This window comes from Pleuronectes platessa, chromosome 7, assembly GCF_947347685.1.
Source record: "Pleuronectes platessa chromosome 7, fPlePla1.1, whole genome shotgun sequence".
Classification (NCBI taxonomy): Eukaryota; Metazoa; Chordata; class Actinopteri; order Pleuronectiformes; family Pleuronectidae; genus Pleuronectes; species Pleuronectes platessa.
This window is the reverse complement of record NC_070632.1, coordinates 10,721,596-10,744,755: the sequence shown is the minus strand read 5'-3', so window position 1 is coordinate 10,744,755 and position 23,160 is coordinate 10,721,596. Positions and strand designations below refer to the sequence as shown.

The 23,160-nt window shown below is 42.0% G+C and overlaps 1 protein-coding gene across 1 annotated transcript; it reads left to right on the top strand.

Annotated features, from left to right (window-relative positions):
* Window positions 1-131: 131 nt before the first annotated feature.
* On the top strand, window positions 132-22,097 carry polr3b (polymerase (RNA) III (DNA directed) polypeptide B). The gene is made up of 28 exons (XM_053427747.1): window positions 132-297; window positions 547-579; window positions 1,121-1,177; window positions 1,393-1,457; window positions 1,584-1,659; window positions 1,890-1,990; window positions 2,194-2,285; window positions 2,423-2,540; window positions 3,185-3,293; window positions 4,117-4,239; window positions 6,925-7,041; window positions 7,126-7,263; window positions 8,469-8,630; window positions 9,347-9,547; window positions 10,360-10,522; window positions 11,603-11,756; window positions 11,898-11,972; window positions 12,126-12,224; window positions 12,331-12,458; window positions 13,567-13,776; window positions 13,893-14,051; window positions 14,569-14,686; window positions 15,275-15,417; window positions 17,902-18,005; window positions 20,126-20,292; window positions 20,846-20,959; window positions 21,091-21,264; window positions 21,744-22,097. Exons 1-28 carry the CDS (start codon window positions 226-228, stop codon window positions 21,871-21,873), a joined length of 3,402 nt encoding a protein of 1,133 aa, XP_053283722.1. The 5' UTR covers window positions 132-225; the 3' UTR covers window positions 21,874-22,097.
* The last annotated feature ends 1,063 nt before the right edge of the window (window positions 22,098-23,160 follow it).

Below are 23,160 nucleotides of genomic sequence, written 5' to 3'. Positions count from 1 at the left end.
ACAAACATTATGTGACAATAAAACAACTCCAGTGTTTATATCGTTATCTTCTCAGTTTCGGAGAATTAGCAAAAGGCGGAACACTTTCTTCGGTTCCGCCCGCACGGACGTTTTACAGCGTAGCACACGACATGGACGCATGCTGCAGCGACTTCCGGCAGCGTCCATCAACAGAGTCTGTGTGAGCGGAGTTTCTGTGTGTGTCCGCTGACAGGAGAAAGCAACATGGAGGTGTTAGGAGGAGAGTTCTGTGAGATGACTCCTCAGGAGCTGGCGGCTCCTGTCAACACGGTGGAGGTGAGTTCGGACCAGACTCAGACTCACAAGCTGAGACACACACAAGCTAACGTGGTGGAAACAGAGAGCAACACAACATGGTCACACGTTCAGTACAGTGTGTGTGTTCGTGCATTTAAACTTAGTCGGTGCAGTTGTCAGGAGACATTTTGTCATTTGATCCTGAAACGAGCTTCAGAATAAAATGTGTCAAACAAAAACTTCAACTGTTTAACAACAACTGACTTATTGTGTGTTTCCTTTTGACAGGAAAAATGGAAACTGTTACCAGCCTTCTTGAAGGTAACACACACACATACAGACACACACACACACACCTGAACTCACCTGCTTTTACTAAACTCTATCCCACGTCTATAAAATAAATGTATAACCACTGTGAAGACATAAGCAGTTATATTCATATTGATATGTGAAATAAGAAAACGTACAAGGTGATATGGCTGAAATTATATCAAAATGGAATAATATCATATCAGTTGTTACTGATAATTACCACAATCTATTTATATTATTATTATTATTATTATTATTAGTAGTAGTAGTAGTAGTAGTAGTAAGTTTAAAGACAGATTTTTGCTCCTGAGGGAAGGTTGTGGGTTTTTTTACTCTTCTTTATGGACAGAGATTGACAAACAAAGCAGATCACTAAATTGTTCAACCTCCTCACTGCGATTACACAGTGCATAACTAACTACATATTGTATATCATTTTTTTATTTCGATTGTTTCATCTCTAGTCGCTTTAAGGGAATTACATTACTGTTGCACATTCAGCACTAATAAAAACTTTTTTATTTCACTGTGCCTATCTGTTTTCCAGGTGAAAGGTTTGGTGAAGCAGCACATTGACTCATTCAACTATTTCATCAATGTGGAGGTAAAAACGCCTGTGTGTCTCTCTGTTAGGAGGTGTGTGTGTGTGTGTGTGTGTGTGTGTGTGTGTGTGTGTGTGTGTGTGTGTGTGTGTGTGTGTGTGTGTGTGTGTGTGTGTGTGTGTGTGTGTGTGTGTGTGTGTGTGTGTGTGTGTGTGAGAGTCACAGCTGCCTCGGTATCGTCTTGATTTCAGTTCATCTTGAGTGTCTTTTTTTGCAGATCAAGAAAATAATGAAAGCAAATGAGAAAATCACAAGTGATGCTGATCCGATGTGGTACCTGAAGTAAGACACACGTGAAACCTCTTTGACTGATCTAACTCACTGTTTCTCATTCAACACGGTCAACCTGCAGACATACATGAGTCCACTTAACCGTCAAATCTAAATATATAAACGTTTCTCTTCTAGGTACCTCAATATCTATGTCGGGATGCCTGATGTAGAGGAAAGCTTCAACGTAACTCGACCAGTGTCTCCTCACGAGGTCAGTTTACTATTAAGGTTTTCATGTTAAATTAAATAAATTTGCAGTTAATCAGACATAAAAAGCAAATTGAAGACATACAAATGATTGATTACTCAAAAATGTTAAATTATTATTAGTCAGTTAGTAGATTGGTTGTCATTAAACATTAAAATAACTCTTGTTAATGTCAATTGTCAGAACATCGGACTCCGATGTGATGCAGCTCATCGTCCTGTATGTTTCCACAGTGTCGTCTCAGGGACATGACGTACTCCGCTCCCATCACAGTGGACATAGAGTACACCCGCGGCAGTCAGAGAATCATCCGCAATGCCCTGCCCATCGGAAGGTAGCAGAGCATTTGTTTGTTTGTTTGTTGTCTTTGTTTTGTTCCAGAGTGTCAATTCCTGCCACAGCAACTTTACCTCTGACCTCGATGGAAAGAAATCACCTTCACATTCAGTGATTTCTGTTTTTTCCTTAATGCAACAAACAATAATCATCTCCTCACAGGATTGTGTTGATGTAAAACTAACTGTGTGTTGTTCTCAGAATGCCGATCATGCTGCGGAGCTCCAACTGTGTCCTCACAGGAAAGACGCCCATGGAATATGCAAAACTCAACGAATGTCCTCTGGATCCAGGTACACAGTATGAATACACACTATAAAAAACATCCAGCCCACAAAAACATGAAAGAAAGAATAAAAAAGAAAAGTAGCGACAGCACAAGTGATTTTTTCTGGTGTTTGTTCACCGTGTTCACTGTGTCTCTTCACAGGAGGATATTTCATTGTAAAAGGTCAAGAGAAGGTCATTCTGATCCAGGAGCAGCTGTCGAAGAATCGAATCATCGTGGATCAGGACAGGAAGGGAACAGTGGGAGCTTCAGTCACCAGGTACTGTGATCACATATCTTCTTACACTTACATTTATTAAAGAGTCTGTACAGCCACTAATGAAACACATTTTTAATACTTTGTGCTCCAAAAGTTAATTTATTGCAAACAAACCAAGTGTCTGATTGATTTCCGTGTTGCACATAGAAACATAACAAATGAGTAACATCTCCTTCCTGTGTGTTGATTTTCAAAATTTGGAAACCTGCTTTGTATACATCCAGGTTTAGTTGCTTCCTCTTCCTATTTATTTAAATTTGCCTTTGACTCATTCAAACAGCATGACACCATTAGCAGGACTGTGCATCACATCACCTTCACACTTGTTCACAACACAAACAAAACAGGCAGTTACTCATAAACATATAAACCACAAATTCACTTTTGTTTGTTAATTTCTCGATATGAACAATTCTTGATCATTTGACATTTGATTATTTAATTGTGCTTCATTAAGAGACATTGTTTAGAGAAATGTTTAAGTTGAATGACGACTCTCTCTAGTCACATTTATCTCAGTTGCACATATTTACCTCCTTAGTCAAAAAGATTTCCTGAGTTTTGTGAAGCTGCTCGTTCTTTCTCAAACTTTTCTTCATCTCCTCTAACGTGTGTTTCATTGTATCTTGTTCTTATAATTCCAGTTCCACTCACGAGAAGAAAAGCAGAACGAATATGATCGTTAAACAAGGCCGGTTCTACCTGAGACACAACACGCTGTCAGAGGACGCTCCCATCGCCATCATATTCAAGGTAGAGAGGATTTTAGACTTGATGGTGCCTGGCAGAGCTGATGCGTCCAGTAGAGGGGGCTACAGGACAGTTAGATGAAGCTGTTTGTCATGATGACATTCCACAGGCTGTAGAAGAAAGATCTTTGTTTGTTTGCAAAGTAACTTTATCCGTTTCAATTTCAATTTATCTTTAACTTTGCTTTACTGAATATCTAGATTATTTCACACAGTATAAGTACTACATGGATTCGCTGCGAGGTCTTGTTTTTCGTCACTGAGCAGTTGGAGATCCGTCATTTCAGTTGTTTTACATCAGATTCATTTTCGTGTGTTGCTCTTTTCTCTCTTTTGAAAATGTCAGTGAGCCAGCTGGCATCATTAACTTCTGTCCATGTGAGGACAAATCTCTTCAAACATGTCAGCCTGTGAGCGCCGAGTGTTGGGAGCTGAAGTCATTATCCACAGGACACAGTTTGCTCGCTCTGTTTGCTGTGTACTTGTACATCCTGGGTGACTTCTTCCAGATCCAGTCTGGGACACGGATACGTTCCCACAGCCTCCCATTTCCATAAGCAAATGTCAGAGAACCATATGACTCCCAGTTCACCCCTCGTTCCCTGTACACACACACACACGCAGACACACACACCCATCTCACGTTTCCTTGCTCACCTCCTGCTCCAGGTGCAAAATGTCTGAGTGTTTCACCTTTGCATTGAGCTCTTATCTGGCCCCACATATTGAATGTTAAAACAGTTTTGCATTTGTCCACCATCTTGTCTCTCATCTTGCTTTCTATCCAGTTTCAATGCTCACACTCTGTTTCCATGTCCTCCACACAGGGTATGGGTGTGGAGAGCGACCAGGAGATAGTGCAGATGATCGGTACAGAGGAGCACGTCATGGCCAGCTTCGGCGCCAGTCTGGAGGAGTGTCAGAAAGCTCAGATCTTCACACAGACGCAGGTACATCAGTGATCCTGCTGGGCCTCAGCAGGGAGCTTTCATTCTCTTCTAATTTGGATTTACAAAGACGCTTCAGTAATTGACACATAATGTTCAAACCATGTGTTTTTAAATGGTGAACATCACAGAATGCAAATCAAACAAATAACAGGAAATCTATTTACATATAATATTTCGAAGACAAAAAGAGAAAAATTCAAACAATAGCATAAACTGAAAGTTACACGTTTAAAAATCTGAGTGAACAGAACCACGACTTCATTTAGTTTTAATGTGTTGCTAAACAATCTTACCAATGAGGAAGGAGCTTTTAAAGTCTTTGAAGTAAATAATGAGTTCACATTTTTCACAACCTGAGCTGTGAAGTTTAATTGATGTCTTAGCGTTTAACAGGGAGAGAGGTTTAAATACATTGATCAAGACTTTTGGAAATTGACGAGTATTGGTTAAGAAGTATCAGGACATCTCGTCCTCTGACGCTTTGAGTTTTCTTCCTTTGACAGAAAATAGTCACTAAAGGACTAATTCAACATTTTGGCAAATGCACTCATTTGCTTTTTTTAACTTTATGACGCCTGTTCATTACTGTACAATAGCAGCACAACATGCAGCCATTAACCACAGAGACCGTTAACAGGCTAATAGTTAGCTTAGCTTTGTCCAACAGTGAAATCAGCACATTGATTTGGGTTGTAGCTGGTTGCCTGGCAACCTCACCCTGACAACAGGAGTCAGAAAGTCACATGACTTTGTGTCGAACCACAACTTGTGTGTTTCCTCTGGTTTCTGTTCAGATCAAACAAACAAGATGTTACATGTTAATTTGTCAGCTGTCTTTATGCTAAGCTAAGCAGCGTCGTATTTGGCATAAGGATGTGTAAGTGACTCGCTCAGCGCTCATAAACTTATTTCCTAAAACTAATGCCATTTTCTTTAAAACACGTTTATTATGTTGATGTTAAGTCGTTAAAAATAAAAAAAATACTTCAAGCTGATTAAACTGAATTCAAAGTTCAATTGTAAAGTTGGTTATTGTTTATAAATCAAAGCCTGTTCAGATGAATTCATTTGCACCCCAAAATCTGTAGAACAATAGTATTTAGTATTACACATAGTATTTACAGTATTATTCTGCCTTATATATAAATAAACAACGGTATCAAACCCAGCCCTGACGTGTGCCTATTAACTTTGATGCCCACTAACTGCTGTCCACAGAGGGTATTGTCTTTGTCCCCCTGAGATCGATGACTCAGGCTTTGTCTTATGAAGTTAAGTGATGGCTCTCACTCCTCTCGGTCACTGAGAAGGGCCCACACGTTTTCTTTGACATCTTCAGGTGAATGCGAGCGGCCAAATAAAGATTATGTCGTTAGAGGAGGAACCAGTGATGCATTGATGAGGCCATGTTTGCCTCCTAGCAACCAGTCGCTGTAGCTCTCGTGTTCGTCTGTCTGGGAGCAGCCATGATGTCTTTTCATGGTATTCATTGGGTCATTGTACTCTGCACAATGAGGCCTAAATCTATATAATTAAAGGCAGATAAGGCTGAAGAAACATTATCAGATTATCAGATGGTAAGTAATCTGCCTAAACCACATTTGAAAGTCATCTTTTTTCCTATTGATGTATACATAGACACAGAAAACATTTTGATAATTGTATATATATTTATATGTGTGTTCATATATTATATATTTTTTTGTTTTTTTAGAGTTGTGTATTCACATATTATTATTTCTATTTTCTATATGCTCTTTGGATCATGGAGGGCAGGGTGGGTGGTCTTTCAGAAAGTCTGCAGCCTCATTAACCTTTGACCTTTTCTATAGCTGTGTAGAGGGATCCAAAGGCACACTGACTCAGGTGTTAGTGTGTGTGTGCGTCCATGCAATGGCCATTATTTCCTTTGTGATTTGCTTGACCTACCACAGTCCTCATACACACGTTTTCTGTTCTCTTCCTCTAGAAAATAAAAAGAATTCCACATCCAGACTTGAAACACACGTCTTGAAACACAACTCTTGACTGTCACACTGCCGACTTGACTGTTGATGCCTTTTGAGGCTTCTGTCAAAATGTGTCTCAAAATGGTCAAAGTTGACAAACAGTGGCCTGGAGTCTGAACCTCTGCCCATGTAACTTCAACATCCTCCGGTTTGAATGGAACTGAGGAGCTTTGAGGCCTTTGTGTCCTCCTCCAGCTCTTGCTCCTGTCACTTCTCTTTTGTCTGGTGTTTAAAAACAAATTAAGGACACTTTTTTACTTCAAAGTACTACTGTAATACTGTATAATGTATGAAACACTGCATATCGCATATCATGTAAAAACTTCTCAACTTACTTACAACTTACACGGATGAGCCTTGACACAGTTGTGCTCGATGCTGAGGACGACCATGATCACCCAACAGCCCCAACCTCCACAGTGTTTAATTAGTAATTCAATCAATTGACTTGTATCAGCTACTTAATCAATTATTTTTGTATATATTTGTAAAGGTTTTATACACAGCAGGTTGAGTTGGTTGGGCAAATTCCATTTCATGTTTGATTTTTGAAAAAGATTTGTATTTTGAAACAAATCTTCAAACTAAGGAAATATAAACATTTTGTTATATCTGTTTTCGAGATTGACTTGTCCACTGCTCTCTGACCTCTGCTCTGTCTGCCCTATGGTCTCAGGCTCTGAGGTACCTCGGGAATAAAGTGCGGAGACAGCGAATGTGGGGAGGCCCCAAGAAAACCAAGATGGAGGAGGCCAGAGAGCTCCTTGCATCTCTTATCCTCACACATGTGCCCGTACGTAAACACACAGACAGGAATCATGGGTAATCAAACTCCGTACATGCCACAAACTGTAATCACTGTGTGTTTTCTCTGCAGGTCAAAGAGTTCAACTTTCGGGCTAAGTGTATTTACCTGGCTGTGATGGTGAGGAGGGTGATTCTGGCCCAGGGCAACAAAAACAAGGTGGACGACAGAGATTACTATGGCAACAAACGTCTTGAGTTGGCGGGACAGGTACGTCTTCATGCACCCGTCACATTCACAGCTCCTACACGACCCAATTTCACTTTTCAACAAAACATCAGTCCTATTAGGTTCTGTTTATTTGTTCATTTGTGAACTGATCAACGGGATTCTGTAAATGAGCCGGACCTCAGTTCTGATATTAAAGGCACCCCCCGTTGTTGTGTTGTTTATTCATTTCCCTGCAACTACCTTTTCTTCACCCATAGAGCCCGTAGAGCACAACACACGCTTGACGCTCATTAATAATATACGTATAGGATTGTACCAATAATGCTCACAAGCTTTAGTGCAAATGGATCACAGGAGCGGACCAGAGGACAGAAAGCTGTTCCAGCCCTGATCTCTCACCTGCATCTTTGTTCCAGCCTCCGTCTTTTAATAAGACTCTCATTATTTTCCCTCAGCTTTGTTTTTCCCTGTTTTGTTTTCGTCCCCCCTCCCCCTGTATTTCAGCCTGGCTTTGTCAGGAGAGAGATATGCAGTGGCACCAAAATCCGGAGGCTGTGGAAGCATGGGGATTTTTCAGCACCGTGACAATAGAATTGCTGCCTTGACTGGAGCGATTGAGCTAATCCGCAGGCCCGGCTCTGATAATGTAATTACTGCTGTCTTAAGGCCTTTAATTTCCCCCCCCAACCTGCTCTGTAGAAGGAGCAGGAGATGGGAGGAGGGGGGGGCCCAGAGCCCTCTTTCAATAGGGGGCTTACACACTAACAACGCCAGCAATCTCCTCACTCTCCAATTATGGTTCCCTGACATTCAACTAATTGGCCTGGCTGCGCGACGGAAGCTTAATTTCTTTATTAATTTCAAGCAGAGCTGCCTGTTTGTTTTGATGTATGCTAATGCACAGGGTGGGTGGGGGTTGTGGGAGAGGTTGCCTCCTGTAGGCCTGGCAGAGGAGGACAGGGACCTGGGACGGAGGCCAGGTCAGGCTTATCAGTGAGCCGGCACACCTGGTTATTAAATCTGACTGTAAACGCACCTCAGCGCTGATTAGAGTTGTGAGCAGATGCAGGGCGCCAGGAGATCTGGGATTTGTCAGACTGTGTGAAGAAACAATGACATCTCAAACTCTGAGAGGATTGTCTTCCTCTGTGTTCAGTTTGGAGACTTGACGACTGACTAATATCTGTCAAACGTGTTTTTTATCAACAACGCTCTCCCTTTCTCTCTCTCTCTGCCTTTTCCAGCTGCTGTCTCTGCTGTTTGAAGATCTCTTCAAGAAGTTCAACTCCGAGCTGAAGAAAATCGCTGACCAGATCATTCCCAAGCAGAGAGCTGCTCAGTTTGATGTGGTGAAGCACATGCGGCAGGACCAGATCACCAACGGCATGGTCAATGCCATATCCACGGTGAGTGTGCGACACCCTGGATGTAATGAAATCATTAAACCGAGAGGATTTACTCTTCCCCTGGAGGAAGATGTTCAAATCCTTCTGCCACAAAACATCTGTCATTCTGAAGAATCTCTGCACTCAGTCTCTCTCTCTCTCTCTCTCTCTCTCTCTCTCTCTCTCCCCCCCTCTCTCTCCCTCTCCCTCTCCCTTTCTCTCTATAGACAGCTCTGAGGTACAAAAGAGTCATTTGATATTTTTCTGATTTATCTAAACAGTCATTAGTTACTTTATAAAAAAAATTAGTAAACTTTTAAAACTTAATGTAATGCTCAGTGGCTGAAAAACATTACTTTCATTTTTAAAAACACTCGATAGCAGCTGAGGTGAACACTCAATCTTCAATATATTTTTATTATTTTTCAACGTGTGAAAGTAAATGATATATTCTTATACTTTACTTTATATACTACATTATACACATGTCAGAATTTAAAACATTATCTGACCTGAGACAACAACACTGTCATCACAACAGCAGGATGTTAACAGATTTTCAAAAGTCAGCTGTGATCAAATAATGAAATTAGTCAACCAGCAAACTCCTTATAACCTAATTGATATAGAAAACCTATATTTTCTGATTCATTGATTCATTTTCTTCATAACAATGTGTTAATGAGTCATAAAGTGAAAACAGAAGTTGGATTTCCTTGTTTTTTTAATGTCCACAGGGAAACTGGTCTCTGAAGAGATTCAAGATGGACCGTCAGGGCGTCACTCAGGTCCTGTCTCGTCTCTCCTTCATCTCGGCTCTGGGCATGATGACCAGGATCTCCTCCCAGTTTGAGAAGACCAGGAAGGTCAGCGGCCCGCGCTCCCTGCAGCCGTCACAGTGGGGCATGCTGTGTCCGTCTGACACGCCTGAGGGCGAGGTGAGTGTCGCTGCACACCTGACCTGCTCCTGCCGACCCAATGAAGTGGGGGCAGTAGAGGTCCCTCCACACTGTGTAAAACCTTTGGTCTTTAATCCAGAACAGTTGTTATAAATCTCACTGGGTGCGGATTGAGAGGTTTGTTAACCAAAGACATACTTCAGCGATGTTAGATAGTTTCAGAAGTAAAGGAACAAATTGAGATTATGTTATAAAGTTGAATATTGTGAGGTTAAAAATGTTGCTATATTTTAAGCTTTATATGTTAAATTATAGATTTAAAGATAGTAACCCAGTAAACCAGAGAAATACATAGTTTGATTTAAAGTAGCAGGACATTGTATTGTTCTCGCCTTCTAATTGGACCATATCTGTTTTTACTCATGGCTTTGTTCGTCTCCGCTAAAACTTCAAGGGCAAACAACATAAGAGGAACTAAAAACACCCTGTCAGCCAGTTAGCTGGATTTTCCTTCCACTGTTTGTTTTGCTTCATAATGTGAATAGAAGTTTTGTACCTTGCCTCATTCGTGAACATGAACTGTATCTGAGTCACGTCAGGGAGACTTTCATAAGCAGTGGTGGTGAATGACAAAAGCTCCCATGATTCCCTGCTGCTTTGTGACTTCATCAAGCTCTTTTGTTATTGTTTTGAAGGAGAGACCCCTAACAGCTGAAGTTGTACTTTGAATGTAGATTTGGATTAGCATTTTCCCAAATAGTTGCGTGCTCTTATTGTGTCGTGTGAAGTATTATTTTGAGTAAAGGCACAGAGACGAAACGCTTTCAAACATCGTTGTGCTGGTGGTGTAGGCCTGTGGTCTGGTGAAGAACTTGGCTCTGATGACCCACATCACCACGGACATGGAGGACGGCCCGATCGTCAAACTGGCCTTCAACCTGGGGGTGGAGGACGTCAACCTGCTGTGCGGCGAGGAGCTCTCCTACCCGAGCGTCTTCCTCGTCTTCCTCAACGGTAAAACTCCTCCGCAGCCACGCCGCCTAATAACTGAATAAACAAATGACGAGAGAATTAACACTGGATGCTTTTGCTTCAGATCACTTGAAAAGAAATTCTAATCCTCCCTGTTTGGAACGCGTTGCTTATGAACATGAATGAGGGAAAATATTCTGTTTAGTTTAGCGTCGGTAATTTTGCATTTTGCAGGGAGGCTGATAAGTCATTAATTTCATGGCAGCAGTAGGTATTATTCTTGAGTCAGAACTTGGCCCCTTAATTACTGTATATGTTTGTCTCACCGCTGATAACTGTCAAATTATATTAGCTGCCATACCATTTAATTAGTTGGTAGCAGCAGGTGTCAAAGCCCTTCAGAGTGTGTTCAGTGCAAATGTGCCCTCACACAGAGGCAGAGCACAGTGTCTCCTCTGTTCTCTGCTCGTTTGTCTGTCGGACTTGATATGAACAAACCCCTGCAGGCAGTTGGAGCTTTGCTTTCAGGGTGTCCCACTGTATATGCACGCTGTGTCTCTCTTTCTTTCAGCTTTAAGTTTGTGGATGTGAGTTTTTCTCACAGAATTTAACCCAAACGTTGAATCTGTTCACCATTTGATGTTCCCATAAATACCTGTAGCTTTTTGGTTCATTGTCGATCTTTCATTAGATGAAACAATTGACTAGAAAATGAATCAGCTGCAAGCTAAAATGCCAAATCTCTGAATTTGCTGATATTCTATGTTTTATATGAATATCTTTGTTTTTCCGACTGCTGCTCAAACCATTTAAGAAATTTGATGCTGTTAAATTGCACTGCAGGAATTGATGACGCATGTTTTTCACTTTAGAAAACGTTTAGATACGAGATGATTAACGGAGAGTTATGAAAACTACAAATAGTTTCAACTTTACCTTAGACTCAAACTGGGAAAGACGAGCAGCAAAAATGAAGTTACTCGATTCGTGTTTGTCTCACCTGAGAAGAATGTTGGATTATACCTTTAATCAAAGCCAAATTATTTGTTGTGATAGATGATGGATATATTTTTTTAGTCGTTCTTCTTTAAATCTGTGCTTGTGTCTGTATCTGTTCCACAGGTAACATTCTGGGTGTCATCAGAGACCATCATAAACTGGTCAACACCTTCAGGCTGATGCGTAGAGCAGGTTTCATCAACGAGTTTGTGTCCATCTCCACCAACTTGACCGACCGCTGCGTCTACATCTCGTCTGACGGAGGACGCCTCTGCAGGTCAGGATGACAGTATGCCTCCAAGCTTAAGGCTTTAAAAGGCATTAAAATAGATTATGTTGATATGCAATAAATAGAACAGACTTTACCGATACAACTGGATACAATGAATTATTACATTTTTCTATGTTTCCCATTCAGGCCGTACATCATAGTGAAGAGGGGGCAGCCGATGGTGAAGAACAAACACATTGAGGACCTGTCGCAGGGCTACAGGTGAGACCAGCAGTCAGGCGAGCTACAAGGTTTTGAGTGTATATATTTTTCTTTGCCGATAATTGTGTATATTGAAATAGCAAATAGTCAAAATTAGTTTATATATAATTTTTTCTTTGAATAATTTCTGAAACGCTCTTTTCTTTCCTCCAGAAACTTTGAGGATTTCCTGCATGAGGGTCTTGTGGAGTACCTGGATGTGAACGAGGAGAACGACTGTCAGATCGCCCTTTATGAACACATGATCAACAAGTGAGTGACGCACGATGTTGCTGATATAAAATTTTTTGAAAAGGATCCTTTTGGTCAACATGATGTGTTTATTTCATCTCGTATTTGTTTCTTATTTTGTCTGCAGACTCACAACACACTTGGAGATCGAGCCCTTCACGTTGCTCGGGGTGTGTGCCGGCCTCATTCCCTACCCCCACCACAACCAGTCACCCAGGAACACGTACCAGTGCGCTATGGGCAAACAGGCAATGGGTAAGACTGAGCTGAGCAGGTAGCTTCAGTGAGCGGGCAGGTCATTGAAATGTGAAGATCTCAAATCCCTCCTCAAACATCCTCCACACAGCTGCACCTCTTTGCATGCACTCACACACAAACACTTACAGTAATTTAATCTCACATGAACACCGTTCTTAAGCCTTTTAAATCTGCCGGTTCAGAGTTTAGCATTTTTATTTGCACAAGTTAAAATCATACAAAAGGACATTAGAATAACAAACAACATAGATACAAGCAGCCTGCTGATTCGTCTCCCCCAAAACTCTGCTCCTGCTCTACCTCTTGTCACAATACATTTGTATGTGGGATTGAGTGTTTTTCGTGTGTGTGTGTGTGTATGTATGTGTGTGTGTGGGGGGGGGGGGGGTGGTCTGTGTGGGTCTGTGTGTGTGTGTGCGTGCGCGTTTGGACATCAAACATGGGGCGCTTGCGTAGGTTCTCTATTGTGCGTGTGTGTGCGGAGGCCCTTTCCCTGCCAGTCACCCAGAGTGTCATTAGCAATTCATTGTGTCTGCTTTGGCTGTGCTCGGGGGGTCAGTGTGCTCAGCTGCGAAAGACCACAGAGTGCGCACCCGCAGCTCCTTGGTAACCAAAACTTCCCCAAACGGCACCGCTAACATTCGTAAGAACCTCTGTCACCCCCATCCCACTGCTTTACCTCAGCCCGGCCCTTCCTCCCCATCCCCCCGTCCTTACAAAAACACAGACTGGAACTATATTTGGCACAATATCCTCTGCCTTGTCTTTTCTGTGTGGACGGCCCTATACATGTGCAAATCTGGTTGTGTGGCCCGGGCCTATTATCACAGACTCTGTGCTTGTAGCCTGATTGTGAAGTAATAGCATCTGACAAATGTCAAGGCTTCCATGGAGGCCGGGCTTTATGTCATAACAGGCCTCGTTCCTCCTCCTGTGTCGCTCTGTGATGCTGATAACCAGGCTCCGCCCTGAACAACAGGAGGATTAATCACCTCTTATAACTGAACTATAGACAATCGGTTTAAAATGTGCAGTGAAACACTTACATTTTGTTTTTGAATATAATTTTCCACCAAATATAATCATCTGTGTCTCCTCTCTCCAGGCACTATTGGCTATAATCAGAGGAACCGTATCGACACTCTGATGTACCTGCTGGCGTATCCTCAGAAACCGATGGTCAAAACAAAAACCATTGAGCTCATCGACTTTGAGAAGCTTCCTGCTGGTCAGAACGCCACCGTGGCTGTGATGAGCTATAGCGGCTACGACATTGAAGACGCTCTGATCCTTAACAAAGCTTCACTCGACAGAGGTGAGTCCCGCCGGAGTTAACAAGAGCTCATCCTCATAAGACTCGGCCTCAATTTGAGTGCAGTAAAAAAGGCTATTACAACCTATATAATATTTATGTGTGTGTTATGCTTCCAGGGTTTGGCCGCTGCCTCGTCTATAAAAACGCTAAGTGTACGCTGCGGCGTTACACCAACCAGACCTTCGACAAGGTGATGGGCCCGATGCTGGATGCTGCCACACGAAAGCCCATCTGGAGGCACAGCATCCTGGATGCTGATGGCATCTGCTCCCCTGGTGAGTAGCAACAGGACCAGGAGAGGACCAGCATGCTTTGCTGCTCCTCTCGTCAGACACTACTGCTCCAGTAAATGAGATGAATCATTAATATCTTTAGATATGAGGGATAGTTTAATGTGCTGTGTTTTACTTTGGCTTTTTACTGTTTTATGTTATGAGCAGTGTAACAGTATTTAATTAATATTATGTAATGTAATAATTGAGAGTTGGACATAATTATAAATAGACTGTAGTCCTCACTTACAGCACTAGTATTAGCTGCTTTTTAAATCACATTCATTTTGTGTTGACATACCACGACCCAGTAAAGACACTCAGGCTGCAGACAGTAGAGCGTGATCCAGATTTCAGAGCTCTGCACTTAGGGGGACAGAGGAGGACAGAATCCGCACCTGCCCGAGACGCACGGCTCTCAGTTCATCTAAAAGGGCGCACAACAACAACCGTTAGTCCAAGTGGGCTGCCTTACTAACGGTGTTTCTCTAATCTGTGATCGCCCTTCTGTTTGCCACAGGTGAGAAAGTGGAGAACAAGCAGGTGTTGGTAAACAAGTCAATGCCAACTGTCACTCAGACACCACTGGAGGGCAGTAACCAGCCAGGCCAGCCCCAGTACAGAGACGTGCCCGTCGGGTGAGTGCACGTCTGCTCCCCCCCCCCCCCCCCTCCCTACAAGTTCACTGTGATCTCAGCCTGCGTCAGCTCGCTGTGGACACACCTGTTACTACACCTGTTACTACACCTGTTACTACACCTGTTACTACACCGGTTACTACACCTGTTACTACACCGGTTACTACACCGGTTACTACACCGGTTACTACACCTGTTACTACACCTGTTAATACACCTGTTACTACACCGGTTACTACACCGGTTACTACACCTGTTACTACACCTGTTACTATACCTGTTACTATACCTGTTACTATACCTGTTACTACACCTGTTACTACACCTGTTACTACACCGGTTACTACACCTGTTACTACACCTGTTACTACACCTGTTACTACACCTGTTACTACACCGGTTACTACACCGGCTACTACACCGGTTACTACACCGGTTACTACACCTGTTACTACACCTGTTACTACACCTGTTACTACACCGGTTACTACACCGGTTACTACACATGTTACTACACCTGTTACACCTACCGACAAGTATTTGCCGACATGAGGAATAACATTAGTTTGGCGTCCTATTTGTTTGCAGCTATAAGGGCTCAACAGACTCGTACATTGAGAAGGTCATGATCTCGTCCAACGCCGAAGATGCTTTCCTGATCAAGATCCTGCTGAGGCAGACCCGGAGACCGGAGATAGGAGACAAGTTCAGCAGTCGTCACGGACAGAAAGGTGCCACCCTCAGCTCGGTCACTCCGCCTTCTCTCTTAAACAACATCCAGTGTCTTGAACTCAAACCTGAATTTGCACAAAACAGTAAACTTTCAATTCATTTCAAGGCCAAATTTGAAATAGTCATGAAAGATTGTAAATGACCGGACCAAGAAAAGACTCCTCGGCCGTCTCTGTGTCGGAGCATTTGTTGAGTCAAGTCCCAGTGGCTGTTGCTCTGTCACTGCCCCCCTGTCCTCATCTCTCAAGAGCTCTTTTCAATTAATTGGCTCTTTGTCCTGTGCCAGACTATGTAAATTTATTACACCACAGCAGTATTCTGCTGCTGCTGGGGCGAAAAAAGTGTTTACAACCTCCATTGTTTTGCTGCACCTCCCCTATAGAGGGCTTGTATGATGTTTTAATCAAAAAGCTAACTGGCGCCATGCATAATTTACTCTCTTCATTAACGCCACAGCCACTGGGCGGTCAGCTCGGGATGGGACAATGTCTTCTGTCTCAGATAATGACGGAGGGAGAGGGGTCGCCGCTGGGTTAGCAGGAGAACTGGATGGAGAGGCCCAGATGTGTAAATGATGTATGGCCACTTTTTAATCAGATTTCACTGCACATGCGTTCACACCAACTTTTGAAAACAGACAATTTGTAAAAGCCTGCATTTTTATTCCAGTTGGTTTTTTTTATTCAACATCAAAATACACATTTTCTTTCTTGTCAAATGTTTTTAACAGAATCTGGAACTGATCCTAAATCAGGGTTTAATTATTTAATTAGAAGTGAATTTAGCGATAGATCTTGTAGCAACTCATGACCAGTCTCATAAGTCCTGGTCAGCAGAGCAGAATAAGTTAATTATTTACTGGTCCCCCCCCCCCCACACACACACACCCACACACACACACACACACACACACACACACACAGCTGTGGAGTAGGGGGAGGAGGTGGAGAGGTTGTCAGTAGTAGGGGCCCATTGTGCGAGCCTCCAGCGTGGAGCTGTATGAGCTGTGATGGAGGGCTCTGAACCCTCGCTGTTGTCTTGCCTTTCTCTGCTGATTTCATGCCTCTTTTATCATTCACTTTCACACAAAACAAACAACACCAAGGATGTCTGCTATGGGAACTAGTGTCTCTCTCTCTCTCTCTCTCTCTCTCTCTCTCTCTCTCTCTCTCTCTCTCCCTCCCTCTCAATCGTTCCGTTCACCTTCTCCTCCTCTGTTTTCTCACTTTATTTCCTCCTCTTTCACTTCACTTTTAGCCTGATCTTCAAACTTTTTTCGGAACTGCCTTTTCTTTCCTTTTATTTTGCCCCTTTCTCCTTCTCCTCTGGCCCTGTCGCACTCGCCTTTTTCTCTTTTCTTTCCACCTTCTTCCTGCTGTTGGATGACTTTCCAGCAAGTCGTTGCACTTGTTCCCAGTCAACATCCTGTTGCAGCGTCCTTTAAAGGCATCAGCAGTCCGCACCGTGTTGTGTCGCTGACTTGTGGACTAATAGTGAATTTTATCCACGTGCTCGAATTCAATTTCTCCTCTCCAGTTGATCCCCTCCACTTCCTCTGAGTTGAACTGAAAGTCATGGATGTGTAATCCCGGTCTCCCTGTCGCACTAAGCACCTTTTCTCCACTTCCTGCTCTCCTTCTCTTCTCCCCTCTTTCTCTTTTTTCATTTGCAAATGGGCCTACAATCTGTTTACCCTGGCCTGGGAAGAGTGCTTCGGCCCCTCGGCAAACATTTGCACTCGCACTTAAACTCCTGGCTACCAGGGCGCCTGTCCCCCACGTCATGTGAATCAAAAGAAGACCCTGTCTGTCCACATGAGTATGGAAATGTGATGCTCCGCCAGAGGTCCTCAGCTTCCAGCAGCAATACACAACAACAGTTTTACCAGAAGTGTGAGAGTTTTTTTAGTCAGAAGTGGGAGGACACTTAAATTGGGAAATAAATCTGGTTTTAATGGTTTGATATCGTTGCAGCTAATATAGTTTTCTTTTCTTTAATCTCTTGATTATTTGATTATCTGTGAAGTGTAATGAAAATGCCCATCACCTCCAAAATCGAATTATCACACGTAAGAAGCTAAAACCAAGAGGACATGTTTGGACATTTTACTTAACAAACAAACCCTGAAACAACTTAAACAGTTAAATATTGTACTACTTTTTTTTGTTTTATTTTCTGTTGATTCCCTGATTAATTAATGGACATTTATTTTAACATTAGTAGTAAAAAAATCTATGTCTTTGTGCTTCATCTGCAATTTCTGTGAAGAGGCAGTCACATGATGTTTGTACAAACGTGCATTAACAGCAATCTCTGTGTGTGTGTGTGTGTGTGTGTGTGTGTGTGTGTGTGTGTGTGTGTGTGTGTGTGTGTGTGTGTGTGTGTGTGTGTGTGTGTGTGTGTGTGTGTGTGTGTGTGTGTGTGTGTGTGTGTGTGTGTGTGTGTGTGTGTGTGTGTGTGTGTGTGTGTGTGTGTGTATTCAGGTGTTTGCGGTCTCATCGTCCCACAGGAGGACATGCCGTTCTGTGACACTGGCATCTGTCCAGATATCATCATGAACCCTCATGGGTATCCCTCCAGGATGACGGTACGACTCCTCTCGGCTGAAAGACATATGTTATAGGAATCAACAATCTGTTATTACTAATTAATTTCCACTAAATAGTATAAAATAACCCTTAACAAAGTTCAATTATTTAAAAACCAAATGAATCCAGATTACTGTCATAAATAATATAAATAAAATGTGTTTACATGTGAGCAGTTTTCCAACTTTGGCATTTTGGCTTAATAAGTGATTTAAACAGAAACAATTATCAAAATAATTGCAGATACATTTTCAGTTTCACATAATCATTTAATCTCTAAAATTCTGTGTGACATTTATCAAGAAATCAAAAACTATTGTTTTTAGTATAAAGGTTTTAATTTGACATTTAACCATGAACCTGTTTACAGTTGTTATTGTGGCAGGTCAGACTGAAACCACCTCGGTCTCCTGTGTTGACCGTCGCTCTTCATAAGTTGGTGTCGGCTCTTCTGAGACAAAACCCTCATTATCCCACTCGTCTCCTCTGGGTTATCATTGGCTTCCAGAGCACACGTCCATTGACGCCATGAAGCAGCAATCTTACTGGTCACAAAAAGATATTTGTTGCTGCCAGGGAAGCTGGCTCCCGTCGCAGCGTGTGGATGTTTTATCAAACACGCACAGTACATGATGGTGCTGAATATGAATGACATGGAACTTGGCCCCTGTATCTGGCGGCTTTTTGTCCTTTTACACTATAAAAAAACGTGCAGGATCTTTACTGCTGAAGTTGTCAGTGCCAGTGTGTTTGCAGGCAGCGGTTGTCATGGCTAAGGCTCAGAAATGTTTGGCTCGGGAGGATGTTTCTGTGGTTTGAGAGTGAAATGAGAGTAGGTGTTTCCTTTTATGTGACGGGGTCAGGGGTCCTCCGGGCGCGACCCCAGAGGAATTGTTGAAATCAGTCATCCTTGGACTGCTGGTCCCACCCCGATGGGTACATGTGTATTCTAAGCTCACCATCTATATCAATATGCTGTGACAGGGAGGATGTAAATTAGGTGAAAGTGGATTCAGACTGGAGACTGTACAGTACATTCAGAAAGACCCCTTTATCTTTTTCACATTCTGTTATGTTGCAATCTCATGTTAAAATCCAGGTTATCACTCAATGTCACATCATGAAAAAACTAATTAAAAAAAACAACTTTCAGACATTTATTGTGAAGGAACACTTGCTTGTGTCCTTGGGCAGTGATTACAGTCTTGAGTCTTCTTGGGGCAGTTTTGCTCTCTTGGATTTGGGGATTTCTTCTCTGCAGATCCTCTGAAGCTCTTTCACGTTGGATATTTTCACGTTTCTCCAGAGATGTTAGATTGACATTCAGAGAGTTTCAGTGAATTATGAGACATTGTCTTGTGCTGAACCTTCAGTCTCAGGTCCTGAGCTCTGGACCAGGTTTTCACCAAGGATCAGTGGAGTGTTGCAGTGATAGGAAATGTTGAAGTTTCCTCTGCTTTCAGAATGGTGCTCAGTCGAGTGTCCATTATGATCTTGTAAGGTCACCATCAGGTTCTTGGTCACCTCTCTTACCAATATCCTGAATGTGGCCAGCAATGTAAAGTCCTGGTTGACCAAATAAGAGTGTGGATACCCGACCCGAGCCCGTTGGGACCTGATGAGTACGGCTGGGGTTGGACAAAACATATTTTGGGCTTGTTGGCTGAACTAACTCCTTGATTTTTTGTTTTGCGCTGCTCGTGCCTCTAATCAGGTTCAGGGAATCTCTCAGGATTCAGGGAACCTCTCAGGCTTTGTCCGCAAACCGAAAATGAATAAATACATGTCTTTATTAAATCATAGAGGACACTGTTCTATCGGGGACACAGTAGAAAGCAGAAAATGTTTGTGTCTCATCACAATCCCGTCTTTGAGCCCTGCAAGCAGCTCCCTCATCCTCATGACTTGGTTTTTCCTCTGGTATTTATTTTCAGCTGGGAATCTTTTATATATAGACAATTGTGTTCTTTTCCAAAATTATGTCCTCAATTCACACAGCCGGCAAAAAAACAATGTGTGGAAACGCCATGGGAGACACCTGAGCCAAGTTTCAAGTATCACTGCAAAGTGTCTGTCTGTTGGATTCCTGGGCGTCTAAGAGTCTCTCTGTTCGTGTCAGGTGGGGAAGTTGATTGAACTGTTGGCTGGGAAGGCCGGAGTCTTAGACGGACGGTTCCACTACGGCACGGCCTTCGGCGGCAGCAAGGTGAAGGACGTGTGTGAGGACCTCGTCCGTTACGGATACAACTACCAGGGCAAAGACTTCGTCACCTCAGGAATCACAGGGTAATAAACAGTTTCATCTCATTAACACAAACATGTCCCGTTACTGCTTAACATTCTCTTAAGTATGACTCCTTTTAGATTGTGTTGTTCGTCTGTGGCTGATTTGTATTTATTTCAGCACGTGATGCAGAAAGGAAACTTGTTTGTCATTAAGAAATAATCATATCCAACATATTTAACCAGTTTCTCTGAGCAATGTCATGATTTCATGTTTTTCTTCCTCGTTTTCACCTTAATGAATGTTCATAGTATACGTATAGTGTTTCTAAAGCAGCCCCTGCTCTCACAAGACAATACAACATCTGGGATTAATGAGTTATTCCTTTGTCTGTAAAAAAAAAAAACACAATCAACAACATATCCATCAATGTTCATTTTACAAGAAAAACAGAAGCAGTCATCCCTTGTATTTCATACATGTATGTAAACTGTAAACATGTGGATATTACATTTGATCTTTGATCTGACACTTAACTGCATCCTAGTGAAATGTATTCTGTATTACAGTATTAGTTAGATATTAATGATCTTTGTGTTGCTGTATTTTCCCCAGAGAACCACTGGAGGCTTACATCTACTATGGACCGGTGTATTATCAGAAACTGAAGCACATGGTCCTAGACAAGATGCATGCCAGGGCCCGAGGCCCCAGAGCCGTCCTCACCAGGTAAAGTCAACCATTCGGGAATTTAACCCACATTTCACTGACTACTGATAGAAATAAAATGATCTTATCAGAGCAGGTGGAATGACAAACTACATTCCTCTGTCTGTTTCCTCCCTCCTTCTCACCGACAGGCAGCCGACAGAGGGCCGCTCCAGAGACGGAGGTCTGCGTCTGGGCGAGATGGAGCGCGACTGTTTGATCGGCTACGGAGCGAGCATGCTACTGCTGGAGCGGCTCATGATCTCCAGTGACGCCTTCGAGGTGGACGTGTGCGGACAGTGCGGCCTGTTGGGATACTCAGGCTGGTGAGCAGCCCACGTACACTGGTCATCTTATAATGGAAACTACAAATCTCAACAATGAACATTAGAGCTTTTGTCATTTACTCATGACAACTCACCTGATCCATGTGTTCTCATTGGCTACTGAATCTGCTCTTTTTAACATTTAAACTTAAGGATCTAATCTTGTGGATTCAGATTCATCAGTGAAAGCTTCTCCGATGTGTTCTGACGACCTCTTTCCTTTTTAAAATAAAAATAAAAAAACGTGTTGTTTTCAGGTTTTCAGTTCACATGCTTTTTTGCTTCCTCTACCTTGAGTGGCAGGCAGCCTACTAAGTGCTTTTGTTAACATTTGAATGGTTAAACGTGTGTTAAATATGATACAATGTCATCTTTTAGCACATTTCACAGGGCAGCCCAGAAACTGTTGAGCAGCCTCGATGATGAAGACCCAAATCTTCTGGTTTGTGTCCCGTCTGATTCTCGGTCTCTGTTCCCAGGTGTCACTACTGTAAGTCGTCCTGCCACGTTTCCTCCCTGCGGATCCCGTACGCCTGCAAGCTGCTGTTCCAGGAGATGCAGTCCATGAACATTATCCCTCGACTCAAACTGTCCCGTTACAACGAGTGAACGGGCGAGGGACAGACACACGGTGTATGTGAGTGAAAGAGTCAGATTTGTTATTGACAACGTCTGAAACATGGTTTATTTGTAAAAAGCTTTTTTTTGAAGGAGCAGCAAGAAACAGGCTGACGATTTTGTTTTTTTTACAAAATGTTTGACCTGTGACTCATTTCTGTTGATACCTACTCTTTGTATATGGAAATAATAAACACAGATAATATTTCAAATCAGCCACTGTGTCTCGTACATTCTAATTTTTTCAACTAAACATATTCTCTTTAGTCATAAATAGGTAAATAGGACATTTTAAAGGAGTTATTAAACATGGATAATAACTCAATGGAAAAACTGCAGATGTTTCTTTCGCAACCTTAAGCTCCAAAAAATATGGAATGCATGCTTTGTAAGTCTGTTGAAAGATTTACAAACCATCAAGTGTTCCGGATTGTTACGGATACGTTTTTAAACTTCAGAAAGCTCCCGGTGTTCAAATCAGAGACCTGAAACTACTTTCTTTTTATTTTTATCTTTATTTTTTTCTTTTTAGTGGTTGTATCTAGTTTTATTTTCTGTCTGCTTCCTGATGGTTTGTGCGAACGTCCAGGTTTGATTTCTGCTGAGGACGTTTGTCTCATGTGATAACGTCACATCTACAAAGATCCAACACGTGAGACCCGACACTCAGCTGACAAGTGATTGTATTATAATTTCAACCCCAGAAAACAAACGAGGAGCAAACATTGGCAAAAACAATAATGTGAATTTAATTTTATTAACATCACATATAATATAAATCAACTTCACTTGATGTTTACAAACCCGACAGTGGTGAGTAAACACAGTCAAGTTTAGACCAAATCATTCAAATGCTCAGGACAAAAACTCAAGGTGCAAATGTTTTCTTCTATTTTTAAGCCTGCTATAAATTAGTCTTTTATTATCGCCTTGATTAATTGATTCATTTATTTGGTCCATAAAAATGTCAAAAGAATCTGAAACAAAGACCTTTTATAATTAGATTTCATCAAATGTCTTTTTTTTCTCTGACCGTTTAAAATATTGTCAGTGTTCACATTCGATATTTCTTCTCAAAACAACTCAAACAATGAAATTATGTTGCAAATTAATTTATTAAATAAATAATCATTTATGAAAATTGTTAAACAAAAACATTTAATTATCTCTAAGTCCATGATGGATTGATGGATTGTTGATACATATTTTCTGCTTGATGTAACAACATCCATCAGAAACTAACCATCTGCTTATAACACGTTTAAAATGAGTTTTATT

Excerpts from the sequence above, each read along its gene's own strand:
- polr3b (XM_053427747.1), top strand. The coding sequence starts at position 226 with ATGGAGGTGTTAGGAGGAGAGTTCTGTGAGATGACTCCTCAGGAGCTG. Across the intron at positions 1,991-2,193 it reads AATGCCCTGCCCATCGGAAG|AATGCCGATCATGCTGCGGA; the intron begins GTAGCAGAGCAT and ends TGTTGTTCTCAG. Across the intron at positions 18,006-20,125 it reads GGTATCCCTCCAGGATGACG|GTGGGGAAGTTGATTGAACT; the intron begins GTACGACTCCTC and ends TGTTCGTGTCAG.